A 24,582-nucleotide genomic window follows, 5' to 3' on the forward strand; every position below is an offset into this window, starting at 1 on the left:
GAGAAAGACAATTATCATACGGTTTCATTCATATGTGGAACATAAGGAATAGCGTGGAGGACCACAGGGGAACGGACGAAAAACTGAACGGGAAGAAATCAGAGAGGGAGACAAGCCATGAGAGACTCTGGACTCTGCGAAACAAACTGAGGGTTATAGAAGCGAGGGAAGTGGAGGGATGGAGTGACTGGATGATGGGTATTAAGGAGGGGACGCGTTGTGATGAGCACTGGGTGTTACACACAGCTAATGAATCGGTGAACACTACATCAAAAACTAATATGTACTATATGCTGACTAACTAAACATAATAAAAAAATTATCCTCCTAATAAACATGATCTGAAGAGTCAATAAATAAACAAACACATAAATACATCACTGAATAAATATGTATTGAATGAATGTTTTGTCTCGATTTCTTCACTTGTAAAATAAATTAGATCAATCCCTAGTAATTATGAGACTGAAGATATTACAATTCAATTCATAATTCAATAAGTGGAGTTATAATATTGTTATAATATTAGTAAATATACCAATCAAAATGAAAAAATCATAGCCTATTACATCTAGATATTCTTTTAGGATACTCCCAATCATACATTCTCTTCTAAAGATAAATCACCAGTAATAAAGAGACCAACAGAAACTTATTTTAAATTATTTTATTTTTCATAATTTTCTAACACATAGTGTTAGAAAAATGAATTTTGGCACCATGACTTAGAACTTTTTTTCAAGTTTAACCTTTAAATTAAAACAGTAGCTACAATAAGTATATTTAAATCTTACTCAGAGAAATGGTGAAAAATCAAGTCACAAATTTTTTGTGCTGGGGAATTTTTTAAAAATGGGATTAAGAAAAGGTAACAAAAAGAGTAGGAAGGATGAAAGGAGACTATGCTGGAAAGACAAAAAGGCAAATAACCTACTCTAAAAAAAGAATAATGAGGGAGACAAGGGGCAAGGAGAAGAAGAAAGGCTCACCAACTTTATTTTCCTGATCTAAAATTCAAGTACTTAACAAAGTTTTTAAAAAACTATAAAATGTACTAGTAATCTCGAGAAATTTTCTTTTTCCTCATTATTTTCTAGAATTAAAATCAAAAGCCTGTTTTGACTTAAGGACACTTGGCGATCTTAAGTTCATATTTGATATCCTTTGCAAAACGGAAAGGCTTGAAAACTTCCCTAAATCTAATACCTACTCAATATAATCCACCTTGGAAAATTAATCTGAAGGAATATAGGGTTCGATTTTTTAATACAAACGTAACAACAACAACAAAAATCTAACAATCTAAATAATGTTTTCAACCGGCTCTAAACCTCAGTTGTATTCTGTACCAAGTTTCTTGAAGAAAAACGTTGCGTAATATTTACTGCTCTTTGTATTCCTTCAGTAACTACTGTAAAAGATATCTGTATAGGTCATCAAAAAAGTACTTACACAATTAGTTGCATACAAATTCAGTTATAACTCCAGTTTCCCAATGTTTCAAAAATTGCCAATTTTCTTATATTCATTTTGTTCATATGTTAATAAATAAAATCCTTCCCATGCTTTTTTAATAATAAAATACTATGTCTCTTGTCCCTTGTACATTTATAGCTGAGTATTTTATCAACTGAAACACAAATCCAGATAACTGTCGTTATTCTCAGAGACAGTAAGGCATAGAAATAAATATTTGTTTTTGCTTTTTCTTTCTTTTCTTCTTCAATCTGTGTTTTAAGGCTCAGAGCAGACATTAAGAAATAACAAACAATTTTTTACAAAAAAGTTTTTCAAACGTTTGGCCCAAAGTGAAGTTGTTCTGTTGAAGTTATTTAAATATTCCTCTCATCTTCTCAAGCACAACTTCAAAGACATGTCCGTCCATTCCAAAAGAAAATTCAATTCAATGAAAAGCAAATAACTTAGGGGTCTATAAATGACACTGCAATGTATCTTGTTCCATTTTTAACAGGAAGTCCTTCATGCAAATGTGTGAGTCTCCCTGGATGCATGAAACTCCAGCCTTTTCTGGGTGATTCAATAGAGCAATTGTACCTTAGAAATTTGCATCCGCCTCCCTAAAAGAGATGGAACAAATAAATGTATCAGCCTATTATGTTTAATGTTTAATCTTTAGGAAAATTCAAATTATGCCATCTAACCAGAATCTAAAAAAATAATAATAATAATAAGGCAAAGGCCTTCTCGTGAAATTTTTTACATTTCAAAATGTAAAAAATCAAAGCCATAATTACCTGAAAATCTTCTCCCACGTTATTGAGTGCAATGTTGATGGTAAATGTAGAAGCGTCATGATGAGGGCGAAGAGAGCGCTGTCTTTCAGGGGAGTATTTTACTACAAAATTCAATAGTGCAAACCCCTAAAAAGGCAAAGTAAACCAATGGATTTGTTTATCAATAAAAATAGAAAATAGCACATTTGTGTAAAAACGAGTAGGAGGTAGATGGGGGGAATGGGAAGATAACTACCTTCGTATAATAACCTGCAAAGACCTTCAGTGTAACAGGTGCAATAAACTCCCGGATAAAATGAAGCCATACATTCTCCAGATCAATTTGCTTCATGTGGATATCATCGGTTGGGACATTTTCATAACCACCAGATATACGGCTATCCTAGAAACAGCATTAATGATGTCATAAAGTGTGGTCCACATGCAATTCACATTTATATTAACTTGGATTTTTTTTCAACCATGAGATCATAATAGACAATAAAAATAACAGTTGTTCAGTTATGGTGTACCATCTGCTTTAATAGCAAAACTATCAAAATAATATATATAACATGTTATATAACATGGTGTTGCAAATGTATCAATGATGAAGCAAAGTTGGGCAGAGTCCGTAGACTCCTTTTTTACTTAATATATATGGGCAGTCTGACTATAAAGTAAATAAAACATATTTCCAAAGCCCTCTCATGCCTCCTAAAAAATTGGTTTTTTACAGTAAGCCTTCAGGTAGTCTTAGCTACTTGACCGACAAAGATCCTGCTTGTCTGCCTTTGAATCCCCTACCACTGAAAACAAGCTTTCCCTGCTATGTTCCCCACTTCAATTTTAGGATACCCAAAGTCCTTCCATGATTGCTTTCTATTATCCTACAACCTGCTGACTCCAAGTTCTTCCTCATACTTTGAACTTCTGTCTCTCTGGTCATTTGACTAGCTAGAGTATGAAGTTGAGCAGAGGCAGTAATATTCCAGAGTATTCCCCTAGAATTCCTTGGTATTGTTAAGGAACAGGCATCTGTGGATACTCTGAGGAAAAGAAACACACTGAAACAAAAACAGCAATACTTCCTGCCAAGCCTTTGACACTGAATATAAATGCAAAACTGAATTACACCAATGGCATTCAAACAGATTTTTTCTACCAATGTTTACACACCCACAAAAAGCTTTGGCAGTCAACCAGATAAACTTTGTCTCGGTACTTCCACTATAGCTCACTGTGAAAATGGAGAGAATAGGAAGTAGCCCTGGAGAAGACCAATACCACACAATAGACATAAATTACCTTACCATTCCAGCCTAGAAACACTGACCTTTAGAAACCATCCAGTGTAATTATATACATAAAGGACAACCTGAGGCCAGACAAATTAAATGCTATCAGAGTTCTCTTGCCAGCCTTGTCAGCCTTACATTTAGGTCTAAGAGTCAGAGATACACAACAAGACAGATATATCCCCTCTAAATTGTCTAAAAACATTTACCCCACGTCTATCCCCACATACACATTATAGTTCTTTGTGTGAAATTACCACTTACATGATGTTTCCCCCCAGACCACTGGCCATAATGCTCCATTTCTTCCACCAATTCGTCACAGGCTTTTTCAGAAAAGATGGGAAACCAAAAGACATCTGGACAAGGCTATAAAACAAGGCATCATCAGGAAGAGAATAATAGTTTTTATCTCTTAAGTAATAGTGGCATTTCAAAAGTAACAGGACGGAATATTCAATATTCATCTCACTTAGATGCCTTTTTAAGAGGTTTGGCCAATATTACTGACATTACTGTTACAAATAATAGTAGCTTTTCTTTAATGCTAAAACTTTTTCTTTTTTTTGCATTTTACATCTGTAAAATCAAGACAGATCTTAGTCTCACATTTGACCAGGCAGCCACTGATACAGCTGTAATGCTACAGTCTGCCTTACCTTGTGTGTACGCGTACATCTGTGTGTGTGCACGTACGCACACCCATGTACCTGGTGTTGCACTTGAGTTGACTTGCCCTTTGAAATGTTTTCTAAATAATTTATACTACAATTTGCCATTGAAATCAAAGTTATTTTGTATACAAGGCTCTACGACATGTGATAACATCTATGCCTTAATAAGCCTAAATGAGATCTTCCAATATGTAAAAAATAAAAAATTTCTAAATGACTAGACAATGTTGTGTCCTAGTTTAATTGGCAGTATTCTTATTCTTTCTCACAGTACACAAAATAACAGCATCTCAGAATCAAAGATGCCTTACATTCTCTGAAATAAGCTTTTAGCAACTGTTTGGAACATTTAGAGTTCACTTTTTTAAAAAAATACTTTGAAAAAAGACTCCTGAAGTTCAATTTCTTTCAAAGATAAATTTAATGAATGAGGCCTACACTAGAGATTTGCAAGGGTTCCTTATTTTCTGTGGTTTGAGAAAGATACAGCGTTTGGAAGCATGCCCCCAAAAAAGGCAGGATCTTAAAATTATTGTTCAATTCCATGTTCTACATTTTTACAACTACATGACCCGTAAGGCTATAACATTGGTAATTAAGCCACATGATTTTTACCTAAGAGATGGTTTCTGTACTTTCACAACATCCTCCGCTAAAGCCATACTGCATTAATATTGTTCCCTTCTGAAAACAAGGCAAAAGTGCCTTACACAGCATAGTAATTATTAATACAAACCTGTTCAACAATATTTTCGGTGAAAATCTTTGAATAATCACGGTTTATATACTTTTCCTTCCAGTCCTATAAAAAAAATTAATTGCACAGATTAAAGCAAATACCTTTTTATAAGTAATAGAAAATCCAAAGATCATGCATTTTAGAAATTGCTCAATATATAAATGGCTGTGTGTACTAGACAAAAAGGAATTTTCAGAAATCAGTTTATGTTTTTTAAACATAGTCTGAGTCTGCATATGCTCACATCATTCTATGAAAATCAAATTTTTATTTATGAAGTTATACCTCAAGATTTTAAAACCTGAGTAATCTTATAGCAATTAGATTTATATACTGTATTTTATGCATATACACAGGGATAGGTAAATATGTGCTTAAAAGTTAATGATAACAAAATCCTTAATGATAACAAATGATAACAAATGTTAATGATAACAAATGTTAATGATAACAAATATTAATGATAACAAAAACAAATGTTAATGATAAAAAAATCCTATCAACAAATATTAGTAAAATCAGCAAATTAATAAAGTCTTATATGTACTTTAGTAGTGAATCACTCTAAAATAATTTTGATTTTTAAAATTGTTTCAAAATTTTCTCTTCACTTCAGTTTTTAATATGTATCAAAGAATGATCATGCATTACTAACATTTTCATTTCTTTTAATTACTGAAATTAAGGTATAGAACCATACATTGAGAAATAGCTTCTCTTCATGCTAACTTAGGAACCTGACTCTTCTCTTTGATAATGACACCTGAACCACATACTAAGATATCTCAATTTTTGTCAACATCAGCTAAGGAATCCTTTTCCTTGGTCAAGTGTTTTATTTAAAAACCAAATATTTAGAGGGTATATATGAAAATATAGAGTGATTTAGTATCCAAAAAGATCTCTTCTTAAATATATTTAGACATGTTTAACAAACTTTCAATTTTCTCTTTACCAAGTAAGACAAAGGGAGCCAGGAGGGAAGAACTGAGGTATAGACTCAAAATAATTCCAAACAAAATATGTTGCAGAAAATGTCTCTGAGGTCAGATTTCAGAGAGGCCCTGATAATTTATACACCATTCTTAGTTTTGTACATCTTTGCCTATATGTAGCTCAGATATTTTTGATATGAAAGAACCAAAGCTATCTTCTAATTCTTACATTTCATTTATACATAGTATGTAATTATAAGAATCAAATTATTGCATTATGTCATTAATCCCTTTAATAGTGGTTATTTTCTGATTCCAAAATATGGTGGGAAATTAGAAAAAAACAGTCATTCATAACATTTCAGAATCTTTAAGTATTTTTTTCCTATGCATCATTATTGATTTTTTGGAGAAGGAAAAAAATCCCTAAGATCTTACAGTAAGGCATTTACTTCTCATTTTAGGCTAGCTTTCAAGTATCATTAAACAAACTGTGACTTTACTCATTGCTTAGAAATCCTGATAATAGGACAATAGTCAAATAGTTTGCTATAGGACATCCCTCAGGAGGCATTAACCATCAGGCTAATTTACCAAAACAAAACAAAGCCATGGAAAGAAAAGCAGTTCCTACTTACTTCTGATGTTTTCCCTTCATATTCTCCAAAGATATGAATTCTGACACAAATGTCTACAATTCAGGATATAATTTGGGACATTTTTTCAGGAACTAATACTACCCAAGAAAATATTCTATTCCTCAAAATAACCAAGAGACTCAGTGCCAAAGTAAAATATGTAATTCCATCCTCACCACTTTAAAAAGCCTTTTTTTAAAATTATACTCCTGTGAAAGATTAAGATATATAGCTAAGATGAAATGAAAATACTTCTAAAATACAAAAATGTCAAAAGACATTCTTTTTCTATTGAAGAGAGTCTTCAGAGACCACTAAAATTCCTATACCTGGATGTCAACTACTCCTACAAAATAAAAGACAATTCTGACCAGGTGGCTAGAGTCTTTGCAATTTAAAATTTTTACTATGGAAAAGGGGAAAACCATGAACAGTAGCCTTACAGAGATGATTACTAAAAAGAGTATTTTCACTTGAATCAATGTTCCAAATTGACAAAAATAGGCTCCCATAAAACAAACAAAAAAAAGGTAGTGAATTCTTGTATGATTCAAATCTTTAAGATACGAAATAATTTTAGAGTTAGAAGGTAATAATTTCTTCAACCTCAGACTTTTGATATATGCTGAATCCCCTTCTCTGATTGCTTTGGCATACATTCACAAACTTGTTATTAAAAAATAAATAAAATGATAAAATAAAATGTATGTTCCCATACTAACTTCTTGAATTCTCTTCTTGAAAATCAAAACATAATATTGTCATATGTGAGCTACTTGTAAACAGTTTTTCCAAAATTACAATTAAAATTTTTATAATGCTTTTGAATATATAAAACAGAAGTATTGAGAAAAACCATAGAAACTGATAATTCTTTTACCCACACCTAATATGCATCTTAATTTAAAAAATTCTTGGCAAAAAAAAAAAATTCTTAGGGGGTGCCTGGGTGGCTCAGTGGGTTAAGCATCTGCCTTCGTCTCAGGTCATGATCTCAGGGTCCTAAAATGGAGCCCAACATCAGGCTCTCTTTTGAGTGGGGAGCCTGCTTCTCCCTCTCTCTCTCTGCCTGCCTCTCTGTCTACTTGTGATCTCTCTCTATCAAATCAACAAATAAAATATTTTAAAAAAATTCTTGGGAAAGACCAAAGAATAAATTATTACAAAAAGTTTTTATAAACTTCTTTTTATAAATAAGAAAAAAAAGAAAAATTTTTAAAAAATTTAAAATTCTTGGTCAAGAAATATAATTGCCTCTTTTAAAGAATAATATAAATAATAATATTTCAAATTATTTTATTTTTAAAAGGCACAATTAATTATATATTTTTTTATAAATGTATTCTTTTTTTTTTTTTAAGATTTTATTTATTTATTTGACAGAGAGAGATCACAAGTAGGCAGAGAGACAGACAGAGAGAGAGAGAGGAGGAAGCAGGCTCCCTGCTGAGCAGAGAGCCTGATGCGGGACTCGATCCCAGGACCCTGAGATCATGACCTGAGCCGAAGGCAGCGGCTTAACCCACTGAGCCACCCAGGCGCCCCGGCACAATTAATTATATTTCTTAAGCTGCTTTTTAAACTTTAAACCTTTTTGAAGCCTCTTACCACATTTTCATATTATTAACCCAACTGACTTATATCCATTTAGAGTTATAGGAAAAGAAGAAATGAATGAAGTTGAGTGTGAAATACTTACCACAGGATTTTCAAAAATCTGCCAGAGGTCATTGTTATAATGGGAAGTATTGTAATTAGCAGTTGATAAAAGTCTTCCAAATTCATGTCTATTAGAAATGTACATAAATACACCCTATGTGCCAAAGAATAACAGTATTAACAATCTTACAGGAAAATACAAGGAAATAAACTTAATCATAGGAAAAATATAAATGAGATATTAATTTCAACTTTCATCTCTCATTCCTGAACATGCATTTTTATTTTTCATATAAAACATGCATGATTTAAAATAAAAGAAATAACATTTTTATTAATTATGGATTCAGACACCACATAAAGCTAATTGATAGCACTGACACTCAACTGAAAAAAAGAAGAGGAAGAACGACTGTTTTTGTCCCTTTCTCATTGATCCTAGATGTAGACATCAGGGGAAAAAAATCCTGTTTGAAAGCAGAAATATTTTTGAGACACCAAAGTGCAATGAATTGTACCTCTTTTGGCTTCTTTCCCTTTCAAAGAAAATGTCATATTTTTAAACAAGAATTCAAATGTCAGTATTATTTCATCACACTATGTCATTCTTTTTGTTGTCCTTACATTTAAAAACTGAACATAGAAATTACTTATTCATTAAAGGCAGCTAAAGAAAACCAGTCTCATTCCCTTGCCCCAGACCAAATAAATGTGGCAAACACCACTATGGTAAGTTTGTTTCTTTTTGTACCTGTTTTAATGATAAAGGGGTTAGTTATTAATAAAATATAAAAATAATGAAGAGTACCACAATCTCATTATAGTCAAGATGTACTTTATACTTACTCCTATGTTTTCTCCCCCTTAAACACAACAACAACAACAAAAAAAAAACCTAGAAAAACTAGTAAAAGGGATTTGGGTTTAACTTTCTCATTTATCAACCACAAAATATGAATCGGCCCAAAGAACTAAGAGTTGAATATCACAATTATGATACCCCAACACAAAACAGACACACACATATACAAATTAATAACCAATGAATACCAACATTTTACTGGGCTAAATGGAAAGAAGACTCTTAAAGAAACTTTACTGGTAGGCAATATACCATATCTAGTATTAATTAAATAAACAAAAACAAATAAAAATAAATAAAAATAACACCTTTGGGGGGCTGAGCATTTGGAATGTTTCCGGAGTAGGGGAGTCTTTTTCCCTTTGTAAAGTCTAAAATGAAGAGAAGCATTGGGTAAGTTGACCTGCACACCCACACTCTCTCAGGTAATCTTAGATAAATAACATTAGCAGCCCTTGATCAAAAGCTGGCATTCTGAAACGTCCTTCAGAGACAACATGCATAACAAGCAAAGCTTATAGAGCACACAAAGAAACAATTCCAGCCCCACCCCCTTTTTTTGGTCAAATATAAATCCAAGCTCATTCCTTAGTAGAATTGTCATTAGACACAAAATTAAGACAAAGGAAAAAATGTGTAAGAGAGGCCATTCCAGGATGCGCTGTTGAGTCAAATTAGCAGAACATGAGCACAAATTACAATCACAAGTACTGAAGATACTCGATATAACAATGCACATAGGTTTGTGGGAAAAACAAATATACTCGAACAATACATGCCTTATTAAACTGGAAAGAAATATTTGCCAACTTTCCTGATTTTTCCCCAAATCACATCTGCTTATATAAATTTGAGTAAAATAACCCAACCACTTCTAAAATAAAAAATTATAGAAACATGTTTTAAAACATTTACACATTTTGAAAAACAGATTATTTTCCATAAACACTGAAGTTTTAAAATGAAAGTACATTTGTAGAACAGCAATGTATCATTACTTTTCACAGAGATGAAATATACTACATATCCCAATCCCTCTCTCAGTTTAGTGGTAAAGAAATGCCTTGAGGAGTGTGCAGTTTATAATAATAAAGAAATTGACATTGATTTCAGAACAAAAGTCTGTTCTTCTTAAATGTGTAAATGATTATTTCACCCTAGGTCAGTTTTTCACTATAAAATTTCAAATGGAATTGAAAATGAATTCCTAAAAATGCAAACTTATTTAATAGGCACCTGGGTGGCTCAGCTGGTTAAAAATGCCAACTGAGTTGTAACAAATCCATGTTTACGACTGAAATCTTTCTGTTGCTTATGAATTAGCCTAAGCACAGAACCCAATATTTTCCAAGCTATTTCTACAGGTAAATGTTCACAAATTATCTCCATAACTGCTCCCAATTTTTCAATATGGAACCAAAAAAATTGGCAAGTACTTACAAATTAGAAAGAAAAGGGGCATCAAAACACAATGACACATCAACTGGTAAAGCAAGCCATTTTATAGGAACATTCATGCAAGCCATCATTGTATACCCTACCATTTCTCTAGCATTTCGGCACAGAGCCATATCAGGATCCAATTTATCACGAACAAAATAGTTCCTTTCATTCATCTCTGATCGAAGTGTTTTTCCCTTAATTAAGTACACATTAGCCATGTATGGGACATTCCATATCCCTCTGAAAGTAAAGACAAGACATTCCAAAATACCACAAATAAAAAATATTTAAAATTTTATTTTTATGTTCTCAAAACAAATGCCTTGTATGTTTTAAATTTTGTATATATAAAGCATTGAATCAAATTACATGCAAATGCAAACACATGTAATGATATATAACATATACACACATAGATGACATGATTTACTATATACCACATAATAAATCACTATCTCCCTACATAAACTTCATTTAGGGTTATCTGTTTAGCATTTTGGCTATACTCTTTCACTTCATTTATAAGAGTATAATATTCTGTTATACAGAAAGAGCTTCCATTTAGGATCAAGCAGTTTTTTGTTGTTGTTGTTTTTTTTAAGATTTTATTTATTTATTTGACAGACAGAGATCACAAGTAGGCAGAGAGGCAGGCAGAGAGAGAGGAGGAAGCAGGCTCTCCGCGGAGCAGACAGCCCGATGCGGGGCTCGATCCCAGGACCCTGGGATCATGACCTGAGGCGAAGGCAGAGGCTTTAACCCACTGAGCCACCCAGGCGCCCCTAGGATCAAGCAGTTTGACAGCAAAAATAATCACATACAACCTGTGGTGTGCTAGAACTAGCTCACACTGACTCCCCAGAGCACTTAGCTATGCTCAATGACTTCATCTTGGAAGCTTGAAATCAGCTATGGCAGAAGCCATTTACGCCACAAAAATGGGCAAACACTACAAATCAGGGCAACCCTCAACCTCAAGATCCAGTTGTTAGACCCTTACCACCACTGAGTAGAGCCTAAACTTCTCCTAAAATATATTCTTTGAAATTCACTAAACTATCTCAAATTTCTTGAGAAAGAGAAGATACGAAAAAATAGAGCTAGAAGTACGTGAGGGGTGGAGATACTTTATTTTGTCCTTCATTCTTCCCGACATTTGTCTTTTTACTCTAAACATGACTCATTTCCTAAGAATAGTGAGTAGGTTTCACCAAAGGCATATAGGCCTGTTGCTTTTAGAGAACAGAAAGGAAAGATTTTGACCAAGGTAATGTAGTTAGATATTAAAAGGAATATGATTTCCTTTTGTTTTGCTAGATAAATCTCAAGGGAAATAGCCATAAAAGATACACAATGTATCATCTGAACTCAGAAATTTGTCACTGGCAGAGTATGCAGTATCTCAGTTTTGAAGAAACACACGGAGACACGCATACTCGTGTGCATACATGTCATAAGATGTCATTCCTTCATGTAGCTTTTGGACATGAAGTGCATTTTTGTATTAACTACATCAAAAACTTCTCCCATATTCTTTTCCTTATACTTTAAACAACAGTGACAGGAGACTGTACAAAATATCACCAGTGCCTAAAGCAACTTAAAGGAAACATTAATTCTATATTCTACTTCTGTAAACCCTTACTTATTTTGGTTATACCCACATACAATATAGGGCATTTTGTCTACACAAATCATCCCAGAGACAATCAAATATTTTGAAACAACAGAGTATGATCTGAACAGTGTTTTCTCAGCTATCATGTTCTTAATTGCAGCTAAAAAAAGCTTTTATCATATTATTCAAATCTACTATTACTATTTTCACAACTAAAACATCTTTTTAATACTCAAATATTCATCAAAAAATATGTGGGGTTTTTACTCTAAATTTAGAGGCACATATCTTTAGTCATGAAAGAATGTTTTCCTTTTTTAATTGGGCTGATATATCTGAGAAATTAGGCAAAGCCTTTAACATCTGTCACTCTGGTTCATCATCTATATGAAGAAAAAGGACAACATTCCACTTTATTACTACCTTAGCAAAAAAAAAAATTATTTCAATTCTGATTATTTTTTAGTCTAAAACATATCAACTGCTGTCTCTGAAATAAATATCAATCACATATACACTTGGTAGCAAGTATATTCTTTTCAAACTCTAGAAATGGAAATCAGATATTGGTGAAGAAATTGATCTTTAAAGCGAATATTAGCTATGTTACATAGAAAACTCTTGCAGTAGGAAATGTTAGAAGGTAAATCATTGCTTTTGGTATTGATTTTGTTTGTTCACTTGTAATTTTTTTTTTAATTTCTTAAAATTTTATGTCTTTATGTGAAGGGAAAGAGACTGCAAGAGAAGGAATATAAGCAGGGGGTGTGGAAGAGGGAGAAGCAGGCTTCAGGTACCCACCCCGCTTCCACCCATACTGGGCTTGATCCCAGGCTTCTGGGATCATGAACAGAGCCAAGGCAGAGGCTTAAAGACTGAGCAAGGGGAGGGTGGAGGGGCTGTTCACTTGTAAATTTTAAAAGCCATCAAAACAACTCTCATCCTGGCTTCATCCTGCCAATAGATAAGCTAAATGAAATTCCTTTTCTAAACTTTTAACTAAATAATATTAGTCTTCTGACACCGTCTCATGGCTACTCCCACCTACCATGCAGTATCTTAGTATTTTCCACAACAGTTAAGTTTGTTCCTGGAAAGATTTAGAACTTCAATGACAGATTTTTGTAATATTATTTTACACTAGTATTTCAGGATCTCAAGTGGTCTCCAGGTTTTCAGATTTTCACTAATCATGAAGAAAAGAGGAAAAAAAACTCAGGTAATGTGAACAAGACCACATTTAGAGATTATGGCACTTTACATTAAAAGACTGACCAAGTAACTTACACTCTATTTCCTTGAACAATATCCACATAATCTTCAGATCGGGCATAGTATCCATCAGGACTCAAGGCTCCCCAGAAGTTGGACCACAGCTTTCCATGACGAGTTACGAGAGGAGCAATGATCTTTCTAAAGACAGTGTGAAAGGAAAAACAAATCCAAGTAATTATGTATTCTTAAATTACCACAGAATTTTGTTTTGGGCTTAGCACGATACATGCAACACTAAAGTTTATTTAATACCTATGTAATGAGTTTTTAAAAAAGTAAAATAAAAGAGAAACAGGAGTTCCCACTTTTTCTTAAATAAGCACACTGCTGATTTTCAATGATGTTTCTTAGGAGTAAGAAGAAAGGCAAAGTAATTGAAAATGCTAATGAAAGTATAAAAATGACTTTTAAAAGTACTTACTTATATCCAACTAAGTCAAATTACCTTAATTATTTAATTATTTTAAGCATTTCAGAAATTATACAAAATGAAATAAAATATTTTCATTGTCATTGAGAAGACATAACAATCCCTGGTGCATTGATGTACCAATAAATATTTGTTGAATAAAAAAATGAATAACGATGAACTGAGATATTGGTAAATAGGCCAGTTTTCCTAAAGTTAAGTCCTGAATTACTTTAAAGTATGTTTCCTTTGTTTTTTTAAAACTTTTAAAATGGGTTGTGCTAGTCCTGGCAATACTGGACATTCTTCTGGCCCTTCAACTACTTAAAAAACAAAACAGAGGGTAATTGCCATAGCACCCTGTCTGACTACCTACCAGTTCCTTTGAGACAAGCACATGTTACAAATTCAAAATATGCCAGATTTTTTTCTTAGGAAAATCTGATTTATAATGTGTCAACACTTTCCAAATGAGGTAATTCTGAGATTCTTCTAGAATTACTTTAAAAACGAAGTGAATTATAGTGGTGTCAATTTTTAAGAAAAGCTCACCCAACTCTTCCATGAGGAAGTTTATGAACCATGTATTTGCCACAAAAAAACCTATACTCCAGGGGCGCCTGGGTGGCTCAGTGGGTTAAAGCCTCTGCCTTTAGCTTGGGTCATGATCTCAGGGTCCTGGGATTGAGCCCCGTATCGGGCTCTCTGCTCAGCAGGGAGCCTGCTTCCCTTCCTCTCTCTCTTCTTGCCTCTCTGCCTACTTGTGATCTCTCTCTGTCAAATAAATAAAATCTTAAAAAAAAAAAAACAACCTATACCCCAGTCCTGTGAGCACCACGGGTGCTTTTTCCCTTACCTACAGAAAAGTGAAACATAGTCTGTAAATACTTATCATTCAAAATAGTGATTTTCGTTATTTTTCCTGGTTCCTATTAAAAGGAAATGTTAACCAGAAACATTTAAATGTTTTTTTGTTTAGAATATCTATAATATTAGAAATGATAATATAAATTAGAATTTACATATTATGTTACTTTAAGGAATAATTCAATAGTGATATCTGATAAGCTCGAATATATACTAGAAAAACAAATCTTGTAATTTATAATCCCAGCTACCTTTCAAAGAAGGTTGGGCAAAGAAATGGAACTCAAAATCCATCTTAAGTGTGCCTCAATGTTTTGTTTTGTTCAAAATATTCTATTTATTTATTTAACAGAGAGATACACAGCAAGAGAAAGAACAGAAGTAGGGGGAGTAGGAGAAGGAGAAGCAGGCTTCCCACAGAGCAGGGAGCCTGCTCCATCCCAGGACCCGGGGATCACCACCTGAGCCAAAGGCAGACGCTTAACAACTGAGCCACCACCCAGGCACCCCTCAACGTTTTGAGAGCTGAAATACAGTAAAGCCCCCATCCATCACTTTCCATGGTTTCTATGACCCAGGGCCAACCATGGTCCAGAAGCGGATGACTTCTTCTGAAGAATCATCAGATCAACAGTAGCTTAACACTAAGTCATACTGCCTGTGTCATTCACCTCCCTTCATCTCCTCACACTGGCATTTTATCATCTCACATCGTCAAAAGAAGCATGAGTACAGAACAAAAGGATATTTTGAGAAAGATTGCATCCACATAACTTTTATTACAGTATCTTGTTATAACTGTTCTATTTTTATTATTGCTGTTAATCTCTTATGTGAACAACTTATAAATTAAACTTTATTGCAGGTCTGTAAGTATAGGAAAAAAACAGTGTATATAGAGTTTGGAATTATCTGTGGTTTCAGGCATCCACTGGAGGTCTTGGAACATATCCATCCCTTGTTCCTCTAAACTTCAGTCAAGTCTGCTAAATCTTACAAATTTTTGTTGTATGCAAATTCTTTACGAAAACTATATGCTTGGATACAGAAGCAAGAACCATAAGTATCATATGAACCTAAACATTTGATCAGTAACAGAAATTTATGGAATTGGAAAAATATCCTAAGTTTTATTGGCCTTTCAAGGGCAATGGCTCCAGAGGGCAGTTGAGTTACTTATGAGGGAATTTTATTTTTTACAAGGTTTAAAACATTAGATTAACATTAAAGGGATATATATATATATATATGTTAAATACATAATATGAATTCATTAAATAGTTCACTGTAAGAATAAGTACCTGCAAAAGTGTCATATAATAAAAACATATAAATATTATCTAAAAAAATGTACATTCCACGGATGCCTGGGTGGCTCAGTCAGCTAAGTGACTGCCTTCGGTTCAGGTCATGATCCCAGGGTCCTAGGATCGAGTACCACATGGGGCTCCTTGCTCGGCAGGGAGTCTGCTTCTTCCACTGCCTGCTCTGCCTGTTGCTCCCCCTGCTTGTGCGCTCTCTCTCTGACAAATAAATAAATAAAATATCTAAATATAAAAAATAAGAATTGTACATTCCATAATATTGAATTTAAATCAAATTAAGAGGCAATTAACAGTGCAAATTCAAGAAAGTATTAAGGAATTTTTAAGGAGTTTTAAGAGTCACAAATTGCAATTCAATCTCATATCTCTAAGATAGGCTGTTCTTCCTTACTTAATGATCAAAGCATTATTTATATGTTTTGAAAAATTGCTTGCAATTTATAGATATACAGTGGGGCTGTATATACAGATTAATACTAAGCGGTCTTAGATTTTGAAGTAATAACTGAATTCTCAAACGGGCAAATCATGACATATAGAGGAGATTAGTACAGTATAACAGATTTCTCATATATTTTACTCAGCAAAATAAAACCAGTAATTCTAACATTTCACTGCTAACCGTACTATTTGCTAAGAGAAATAATTGCATTAATATATGTAAACATACTTAAAAACAATACCTGGCATTTAGTAAGCGCTCATTAAAGGTGGGCTATTAGTAGGAGGATTAATGACTACTAGGAGCAATAGGTGTAATATAATAAATAATGATTAATATGATGATAAGCTGATATAGATGATTTTTCACACTTCAATTTCATTAAATAAAAATAGTCACTGCCGAGTAGTAATTACTAGTTCAGTACTAAAAAAAATCACAGATTTCTGAAATTTCTTTCAAATCTAAGAACTTAGATCTTTGTTTGCAGTAACTTTTTAGGTCATAAGTTTTATGAAATTCTACTTCAAAAATACGTACAGATAATTTAAAAATTCCAAATTTACAGACATATCATGATTTCACATTACTTTTAACAGAAAAATAGGTCAAATATAATCGATAAACATTGCATTTATAGTTGTAACTAATATTAAATACTTCTAATTTTCATTAGGTTGTTTTCTATTTAACTTCTTTAAAAGAAAACTAATCAGAATTTTAAGTTTATAATGCACAGAAAATAACTTCATGTGATTTCCCTTAATTCACCAAACACAGGTATGTAAGCATAATGTGTCCACATAGACACAGAAAATGATTATCATTTTAAAAATAAATTGACAATGAATCTTATGCAGTACCTGTTTTGTTCAATCAAAATTTTTAAGGTCCTTGGATTTGTCAAAACAACATCTGCATCCATACTAAAATAATAATCACAATTTTCATCCTGACGGCAAAAATCCCTAACATTGAAAAAGAAATAAGAATCAGATAAAACAAATAGTTGCTAGTTGAAAAATGGCAACATAAAGCTTATATATAAAATAAAGTTTCTCTACCATATTCTTCTAATCAAAATAGTAAGACAGTCTCCAAAGGGATAAATATTGTCTTAGATTTCAAAATGGTCACTTTATCAACATAGATATTCATATGGAGATCAACATTAAAAATTTTAGGTCAAGTATAATACATTTTCAAGCTACTAAAAAGTTTAAGGCATAAAAGACCCAGTCAGAATTGCAATTTAGAAGTTAGTACTTAGACCTCTCTAAAAGGGAAACAGAGTTTATCTCAATATATTTATCAACAACTTTTTTTCACAAATCAAATCTTTTTTTGCACACATACACATACACACAGTGCAAAATCTCATTTATTCAACAACTCAGTTTTGAGTGAAACTTGGAGATACAAATGTGAATCTTGGAGATACAAATGTATTATTGTTGATAACTGATTCCTAGATATTTAGATATACAAATATCTTGGAGATACAAATGTGTATTATAAATACTTTTTAAACTTGATTTGCATGGAATTCTTTCTAAGAAATTTACTCCCCTGCTTCTTATTAGGGGTCAGGGATTATGATATATGTTTTTCTTGGGAGAGTCTGTAGCATTATCATCAGGAACAAGGAGGAAAGAACTACTTTTGGTACGCAGGACGCTTCCAAGTATTAATGGTTTCTACATTCGGGGCTCTCACCTTTTGAGCTCCACTCCCTCACTGCTGATCCCAGTTACCACTTTCCACCATTGTCAGTATGTATCCCTATTCCACATTTGTTTCTACACAAATTTTTTTAAAGTTTTGTAATTATGTATGATGATAGATGGCAACTAAACTTATTTTGGTGATCATTTTTCAAAATGTATACAAATATTGAATTATTATGTTGTACATCTAAAGCTAATATATGTAAATTATACCTCAATTAAATACATAAAAAAAATAAAAAGAAAATAGCCAAAATTATTTTGGAATAAAAACTGAAGGAATTAGACTACTTGATTTCAAGATTAATATAAATCCCTGGTAATAAAGTGTGGCATCGATCTAAGATCAACAGAAGACAGTAGAGAGTTCACAACACTCGTAAATATTCAGTAAATTTATTTTTTACCAAAGCCAGGTCAATAAAATAGGAAAAGAAAGCCTTAAAATAAAAAGGAGTGTTGAAACTACTGAAATTCCTTTTGCAAAGAATAAAATTTGATTCCTACTTCACTCCAAACACAAAAATATATTCAGGATGAATTGTAGATTGAAACATCTTAAACGTAAATGCTAGAACAATAAAGCTTATAAAGTTCCAAAGGATGTTTTCATGACATTGGAATTAAAAATATTTCTTAAATAGAAAATAAACTCAAAAAGCACAAAGCATAAAATTAAAAAAAAGAGAGAGAAATGGAATTTTATTGAAATTCAAATTTCTTCTCCTCAAAAGACATGGTTAAAAAGTAAAAAATCAAGCCACAGAATGGAGCAAATATTCATAAAATATCACACACACCCCTTGTATACAGATTATATAATGAACTCCTACAAATAAACAACAAAAAAGACAAACCAATGTAAACAAAAATGCACAAAAGACTTCAACAGATACTCCACAAATGTATATATACAAATAGCCAATTAATGTACAAATAGGGAATTCACTGTCAGGGAATTAAATTAGAATCACAGTAAGATATTTTTGTTACCCAATAAAGTAGCTAAAATGAAAAAGATGGACAACATTAACTGTTGACAAATGTGAAACTGCCAATGGTCTAGACTACCTTGCTGTCAGCAGTATACAATGGTAGAATGGTTTGGAGGACTATTTAGCAGTTTCTTATAAAGCTAAACATATATTGACTCTAACCCTACGCCCTAGTTAGTCTACTCTGGGGTATTTTCCTAAAATATACTGAAGCAAAATATGTACACACATACACATAGACATACACTTCTAATAAGGAGTCTTCATTAGCAATCTTAATCAAGTGGCTCCAAACTGGACATGATCTAATTCTATCAATCAGTAAGTATAAAATCATTTGTGGTATATTCATATGACAGTCTTAGTGATGAAAAGAATGAATTGCTGATAACTGTATTGACATGAGTGAATCAAAATACACTGTACTGAGCCAAAGAAGCCAGACACAACAAAGTATATTAAAAAAACTTAGAGAAAATAAGTTCCAAATGTGGATCCATTTTTTCATTCTCCAATGAATAAATTATGGAACCATTAGTTTTGTCTTTCTGAGGCCCGTTTTCCTGCCTATATCTTTATTCTCACACAAGGCACTACCCATCACTCTGTACCGTGAGCTTCCACAACACATGAGAACATCTGAAGAGAAGTCACATGACTTATTCACCTTTTTCTCAGCAGCTCTTAACTCACTGCTGGCATATTCAATTAACATTCACTGAAAAATGATTGTTTTATTATAACCAGAATTTTACTAGTAATCTGGCTAAACAAAGAACCTAAAACTTTCTTTGGAGGGTTATAGTTTTATCTAGATTAGTAGGTGGCTAGAAAATAGGAATACCCTTCACACCCCATAATCTGAAACACACATTTTCACCACACATAATCTTCAGATAGTAAACATTTAAATCACTGCTACCACAACCATACTATTGATTTGTCTAAGGATTTTTTTTAATATCTTATTTTAAGTAATCTCTGCTCCCAACGTGAGGCTCAAACTCCTGACCCAGAGATCAAGAGTCATATGTTCTTCTGACTGAGCCAGCCAGGCACCACTGTTGGAGTATGTTTTAAAATCTTGATCTGCAGTTCAATTAATAGTTTGATTAAATATGTTGACTCTTAGCCATATCTGTCTGTCTCTCTCTATATATGTATATCTATATGTATTATGTATGTAATTTCCATTACCAAGTAAATACACACAAATGTAGATACAGTGTAGCAGTAGAGGCGTGGCTCATGAGCATACTCAAGTACATACACGTGAACACATACACACAACACACACACAGAGTTGACATACTCAAGTTCAGGATACTAATTTTGAAGAAAAGTTGTTTTTCTTCATATTTCTTTAGTAGCAATTACTTAATTTAAATTGATTAAAACATACATTCCCATGTTCCTGGCTTCAGCTTGACTTAGATTTTCTTCTGGTCCTACTATTTTTATAGTATTGATTTCATGTTTAGCTTTATCAAAAAATACTTTGATGTCCTTTTCATGATAAACTTCCTGTAATATATTTTAGAAATGGAAAATTAGTGTGAAAATGACAATAGGATGACTGAACTATTCAGAAGTATTCATATGTAGCTTTGGCATCATATTCAAAGTTGTGAATTCCACAATTAACATATTCCCTCAATTACAGATGAAATAACCTATATCAAACACATTATATTTAAATGTCACCTAAATATCAAATGAAGAATCTAAAATAGATACATATCAATATCTTATAAATAGAAGATACACAAGATTTTTCTAACATCTACTCCTGGACATGTACTTGAAGAAATATTTAAATCCTGAGTGCTACAAAATGTTTCTCTTTGAAGGAAAAATGGCTCATAGACTGAGAATTTCAGACATGTGCTTTAAAACATCCAATATCCAAAAAAAAGTCTATTAAACCTAATAGATATTAATCTAAGTTATAAATATAATATTTTATAAAATAAGTATTATAATTCTCTCTGAAGTCAGAGAGAAAAATGGTCATATATAAAATTGTATTTTTACAAAAAGTACGTAAAGTTTAACAAAACTTCATTGATAAGGAAATATAATAGGAAATCATGAGCATAAAACTCATCAAATTAGTATGATTCAACTGTGCTAAAATTTAGATAAGATTATGTGTGTCCAACATTAGAGCATTTCAGAGCTTTTTGTGTATTGTTTCACTAAGTTATTTTAAAGATTTTCACAGTTTGTTAAAACTACTTATAGCATAAAAGCTGCACAGAGTTAATTTTATATATAAAAAAAGAGAAGACAAAATCCCTTCTCATCACAAGGTCCTATGAAAGGAGGGGGACATAAATATAATGACACAATATAAAAAAAAACATTTCAATGTAAATAAATATATCATGACACATTTTACGAAGCAAATGCTAAATGATTCACCCTTTAAGCTAATTTTAGCTGGTTTTCTGCAAATTTAAAATATTCTCTGGAAAAGGCAAATGATAAGCTGACATATACCTTAGGAAGAAAGAACAATGTTAAACAAAAAGCATTGGGCAAAACAGAAAATGCATACTTCATAGTTATTGTATTTTTCTAGAAGATGTTGAGTGTCAATTGTTTTAACTGGAAAGAGACAAGTAAATGGAAAAATATTGAGGAAAAATGTCTTTAAGTTTAGATTATATGTGGGAGGTTTGGGGGAGGTTCTGATTATTTTTGGAGGAAATGATAGATTCAAAATCCTTCAGGGAAGAGAATGCCATTATATGATTAATCAAAACAATACAATATCTGGAAGCTATTTTCAGTTCTGATGTCACAGTATTAACTTAAACTGCAAACAATTTCATGACCAGTTCCATCAAAGGTCCTAGAACTAACCCAAAGGCAAAGGGATATGAGGACCTTTGGCATTTCTTCACTTATATATTAAACTGAGCCATATGAAAGTAGCTGATATTCCACTATTTGGGGTCTACAAAATTGGGTTTCATGGAACTCACTCCAATATTGTGATACTAGTTTTCAGACTCTAAAGTCCTTAGGTCCTAAAAAACCGGGCAGTAATTACCCCTCAAATTCTCCACTGTATTTAGCTCAATGGGTTATTTTAGACATAAATAAATAATAGCAAATAGTTCCAAAGAAGATCAAAAAAAGTTTTCACATAAAATATTCATTTCTCAAATACTTACTTTGTTATGAATAAAGAGTTTAAGTGCGTCTTTTGGGTAATCCAGTGTCAACAATATGTCCAGAAATCGAGGTAGGAAAGGGGTTGGTTGTTCAATAAAAACTCCTATTGTTACATTTGGATGGACCTTTGTTTTATGGCAAACATAAAAGCAAATTATTACTAGTGTGGATGTACTCTAAATACTATTAAAGTCTTAATCAATACAACATAAAATATATTAGGAATATGAGTTCAACATAATCTGCTAAATATAATCGTCCCGTGGCAATTGTCTAACACTTAGAATACATTCCTATGGCCCCCATCAAAGTGATTTACCCAACCATATCTTGACATTATGACTTAAGTTTGAAGAGGAAACTCACTATCATATTTATTATATAAAAGTAATAAAGGAAATTGCCTACTCTACCCATTCAATGCTTCCTTTTTGATAGTTTTTTTTTAAATTTTTTATTTATTTAAACATATATTTTTATCCCCAGGGGTACAGGTCTGTGAATCACCAGGTTTACACACTTCACAGCACTCACCAAAGCACATACCCTCCCCAATGTCCATAATCCCACCCCCTTCTCCCAAACCCCCTCCCCCTTTATGATAGTTTTTAAAGAAATGTCCTTTAAATTTGAATCTACTTATCATCTTCATCTAAGAATCAGAATGCTAATTGTGTTTCCCTTTTGGTTTCTATGGCTTGGAAATTCAGTGTTTAATTTATAGCTCAGATAAAGCAATCATAGAGGTCTTGAGCCTTTATCTCTATCTTTAAATATTTCTTTTATTCTCCTTTATGGATAGTACTTTATTTTGCTTCATTATTATATATATAAGAAAACCATTTTCTTTCACTAACATAGTTTATCTTGTTCAATCTATTTCTATAGATTTTTAAGAATTCTTTTTGGTTATGTTTTAGAGGAGAGTTTATCTTTCATTCATTGCAATGAGAACTCTTGAAATAGTCATTATTTGTTCATCCTTATGATGAGCAACACTTACAACAAGGAGTAAAACGTTCCTGCCTTAAAAATTTACAAATGATGTGGAAGACCGAAATGTAAGTAAATGACCATGTAATAGTGTTATTATCAAAACTATATGAAAGATTTTGTTATAATGCCTTTTTAAAACATGTCTTAAAGCCTGAATTTAAAAATTAAAGATTTTTATAAGTATCATATATGTTTGTACTGAATTAGGTACCTCCTCTCCCATCTTTTCATGATGGATGCTTCATATATTTGTTACCTGGATCATAACTTATTATTTGTTTGCATTCAAGTACACCTTATATACTATCATACTTCTTTATCAATTTATTCACTCACCCAAATATTTATTACTGAATAAAAGAATACAAACAACTAAAGACAAAATATCTACCCTCTAAGAGTTCTCAGTTTAAGAGGGGAAATAAGTAAAAAGAAGATTACAACTCTCCCTTATTAAATGAAATAATACATTTCATAATAACTTTAGAGTTACTTATTATTCCAAATTTCCACATGAGGAAAATGGAATTTACAGAAATTAAGCAACTCAGAATACGTAATTAGTAGGTAAAGATCAGGGTTTCAATGTGTTACCTTTTCATTAACCATCTAAGTTTGTTTTATATATTAATGATAATACAACAGTTAACATATATTGAAGGCTTAGCACTTCATATGTATATATAATTTATACATATAAAATATTATTTATATAATATTTCTTTACATAGAAAGAAACTTGCCAATGCCCACATCTAAGAATATGGTAGGCCTGAGATCTTAACTACCCACATAATTTTAATTTTCATATCCCTACTGCATAATAACTAAAATGTTTAAAAATTTAAGTAAATATTTTTTAACTTAAGTAAATATTTTTCTATCTTTGCACAAGAAAGTTTATGTAAAAGAAGACCAAACAGATAAAAAGCATTAACGCTCCCTCTAAAGGACAACGCTACTTTCTGCAATAAAGATCAGGATGGATTTTTAAACATCACGGTGCTGCTTCATTCAGAAATATTCTGGCACTCTTTCCAGATAGGAAATATTCAGTTTGTTATTTGAGACACCAGCCAAAAAGTCTTATTTTTAAGAAAAGTAAGGCTCTATTCAGAAGCTCCTAAATGTGCACAAGTTACTCTTTGTCCTCCTTTTAGACAGTGATAAGCAGAGAAACTAATTCAGGAACTTCAGTTCTTTCCAGTAAGAGTATATTATATTCACACGGATCTAGGAGTTACAAAGACCATATAACTGGGA

The 24,582-nt window shown here is 32.3% G+C and overlaps 1 protein-coding gene across 2 annotated transcripts in view; it reads right to left on the reverse strand.

Moving 5' to 3' along the window:
- Positions 1 to 652: 652 nt before the first annotated feature.
- PLOD2 (procollagen-lysine,2-oxoglutarate 5-dioxygenase 2) overlaps positions 653 to 24,582 on the reverse strand; it is a 95,303-nt gene continuing 71,373 nt past the window's right edge. Inside the window, exons 9-20 of one of the 2 annotated variants that reach the window (XM_082713222.1) lie at positions 22,323 to 22,448; positions 20,543 to 20,664; positions 17,282 to 17,386; positions 13,388 to 13,513; positions 10,581 to 10,722; positions 9,348 to 9,410; positions 8,218 to 8,331; positions 4,943 to 5,008; positions 3,797 to 3,901; positions 2,491 to 2,637; positions 2,256 to 2,381; positions 653 to 2,078 (exon numbers count right to left, since the gene is read on the reverse strand). In XM_082713222.1, the coding sequence (XP_082569348.1) occupies positions 1,923 to 2,078; positions 2,256 to 2,381; positions 2,491 to 2,637; positions 3,797 to 3,901; positions 4,943 to 5,008; positions 8,218 to 8,331; positions 9,348 to 9,410; positions 10,581 to 10,722; positions 13,388 to 13,513; positions 17,282 to 17,386; positions 20,543 to 20,664; positions 22,323 to 22,448 (1,398 nt within the window). In that variant the 3' untranslated portion in view covers positions 653 to 1,922. The remainder of the gene's footprint in view (positions 2,079 to 2,255; positions 2,382 to 2,490; positions 2,638 to 3,796; positions 3,902 to 4,942; positions 5,009 to 8,217; positions 8,332 to 9,347; positions 9,411 to 10,580; positions 10,723 to 13,387; positions 13,514 to 17,281; positions 17,387 to 20,542; positions 20,665 to 22,322; positions 22,449 to 24,582) is intronic. The other variant, XM_082713223.1, reaches the window with a different exon arrangement.

The sequence above is a fragment of the Mustela nivalis genome (assembly GCF_964662115.1).
Source record: "Mustela nivalis genome assembly, chromosome: 1".
Taxonomy (NCBI): domain Eukaryota; kingdom Metazoa; phylum Chordata; class Mammalia; order Carnivora; family Mustelidae; genus Mustela; species Mustela nivalis.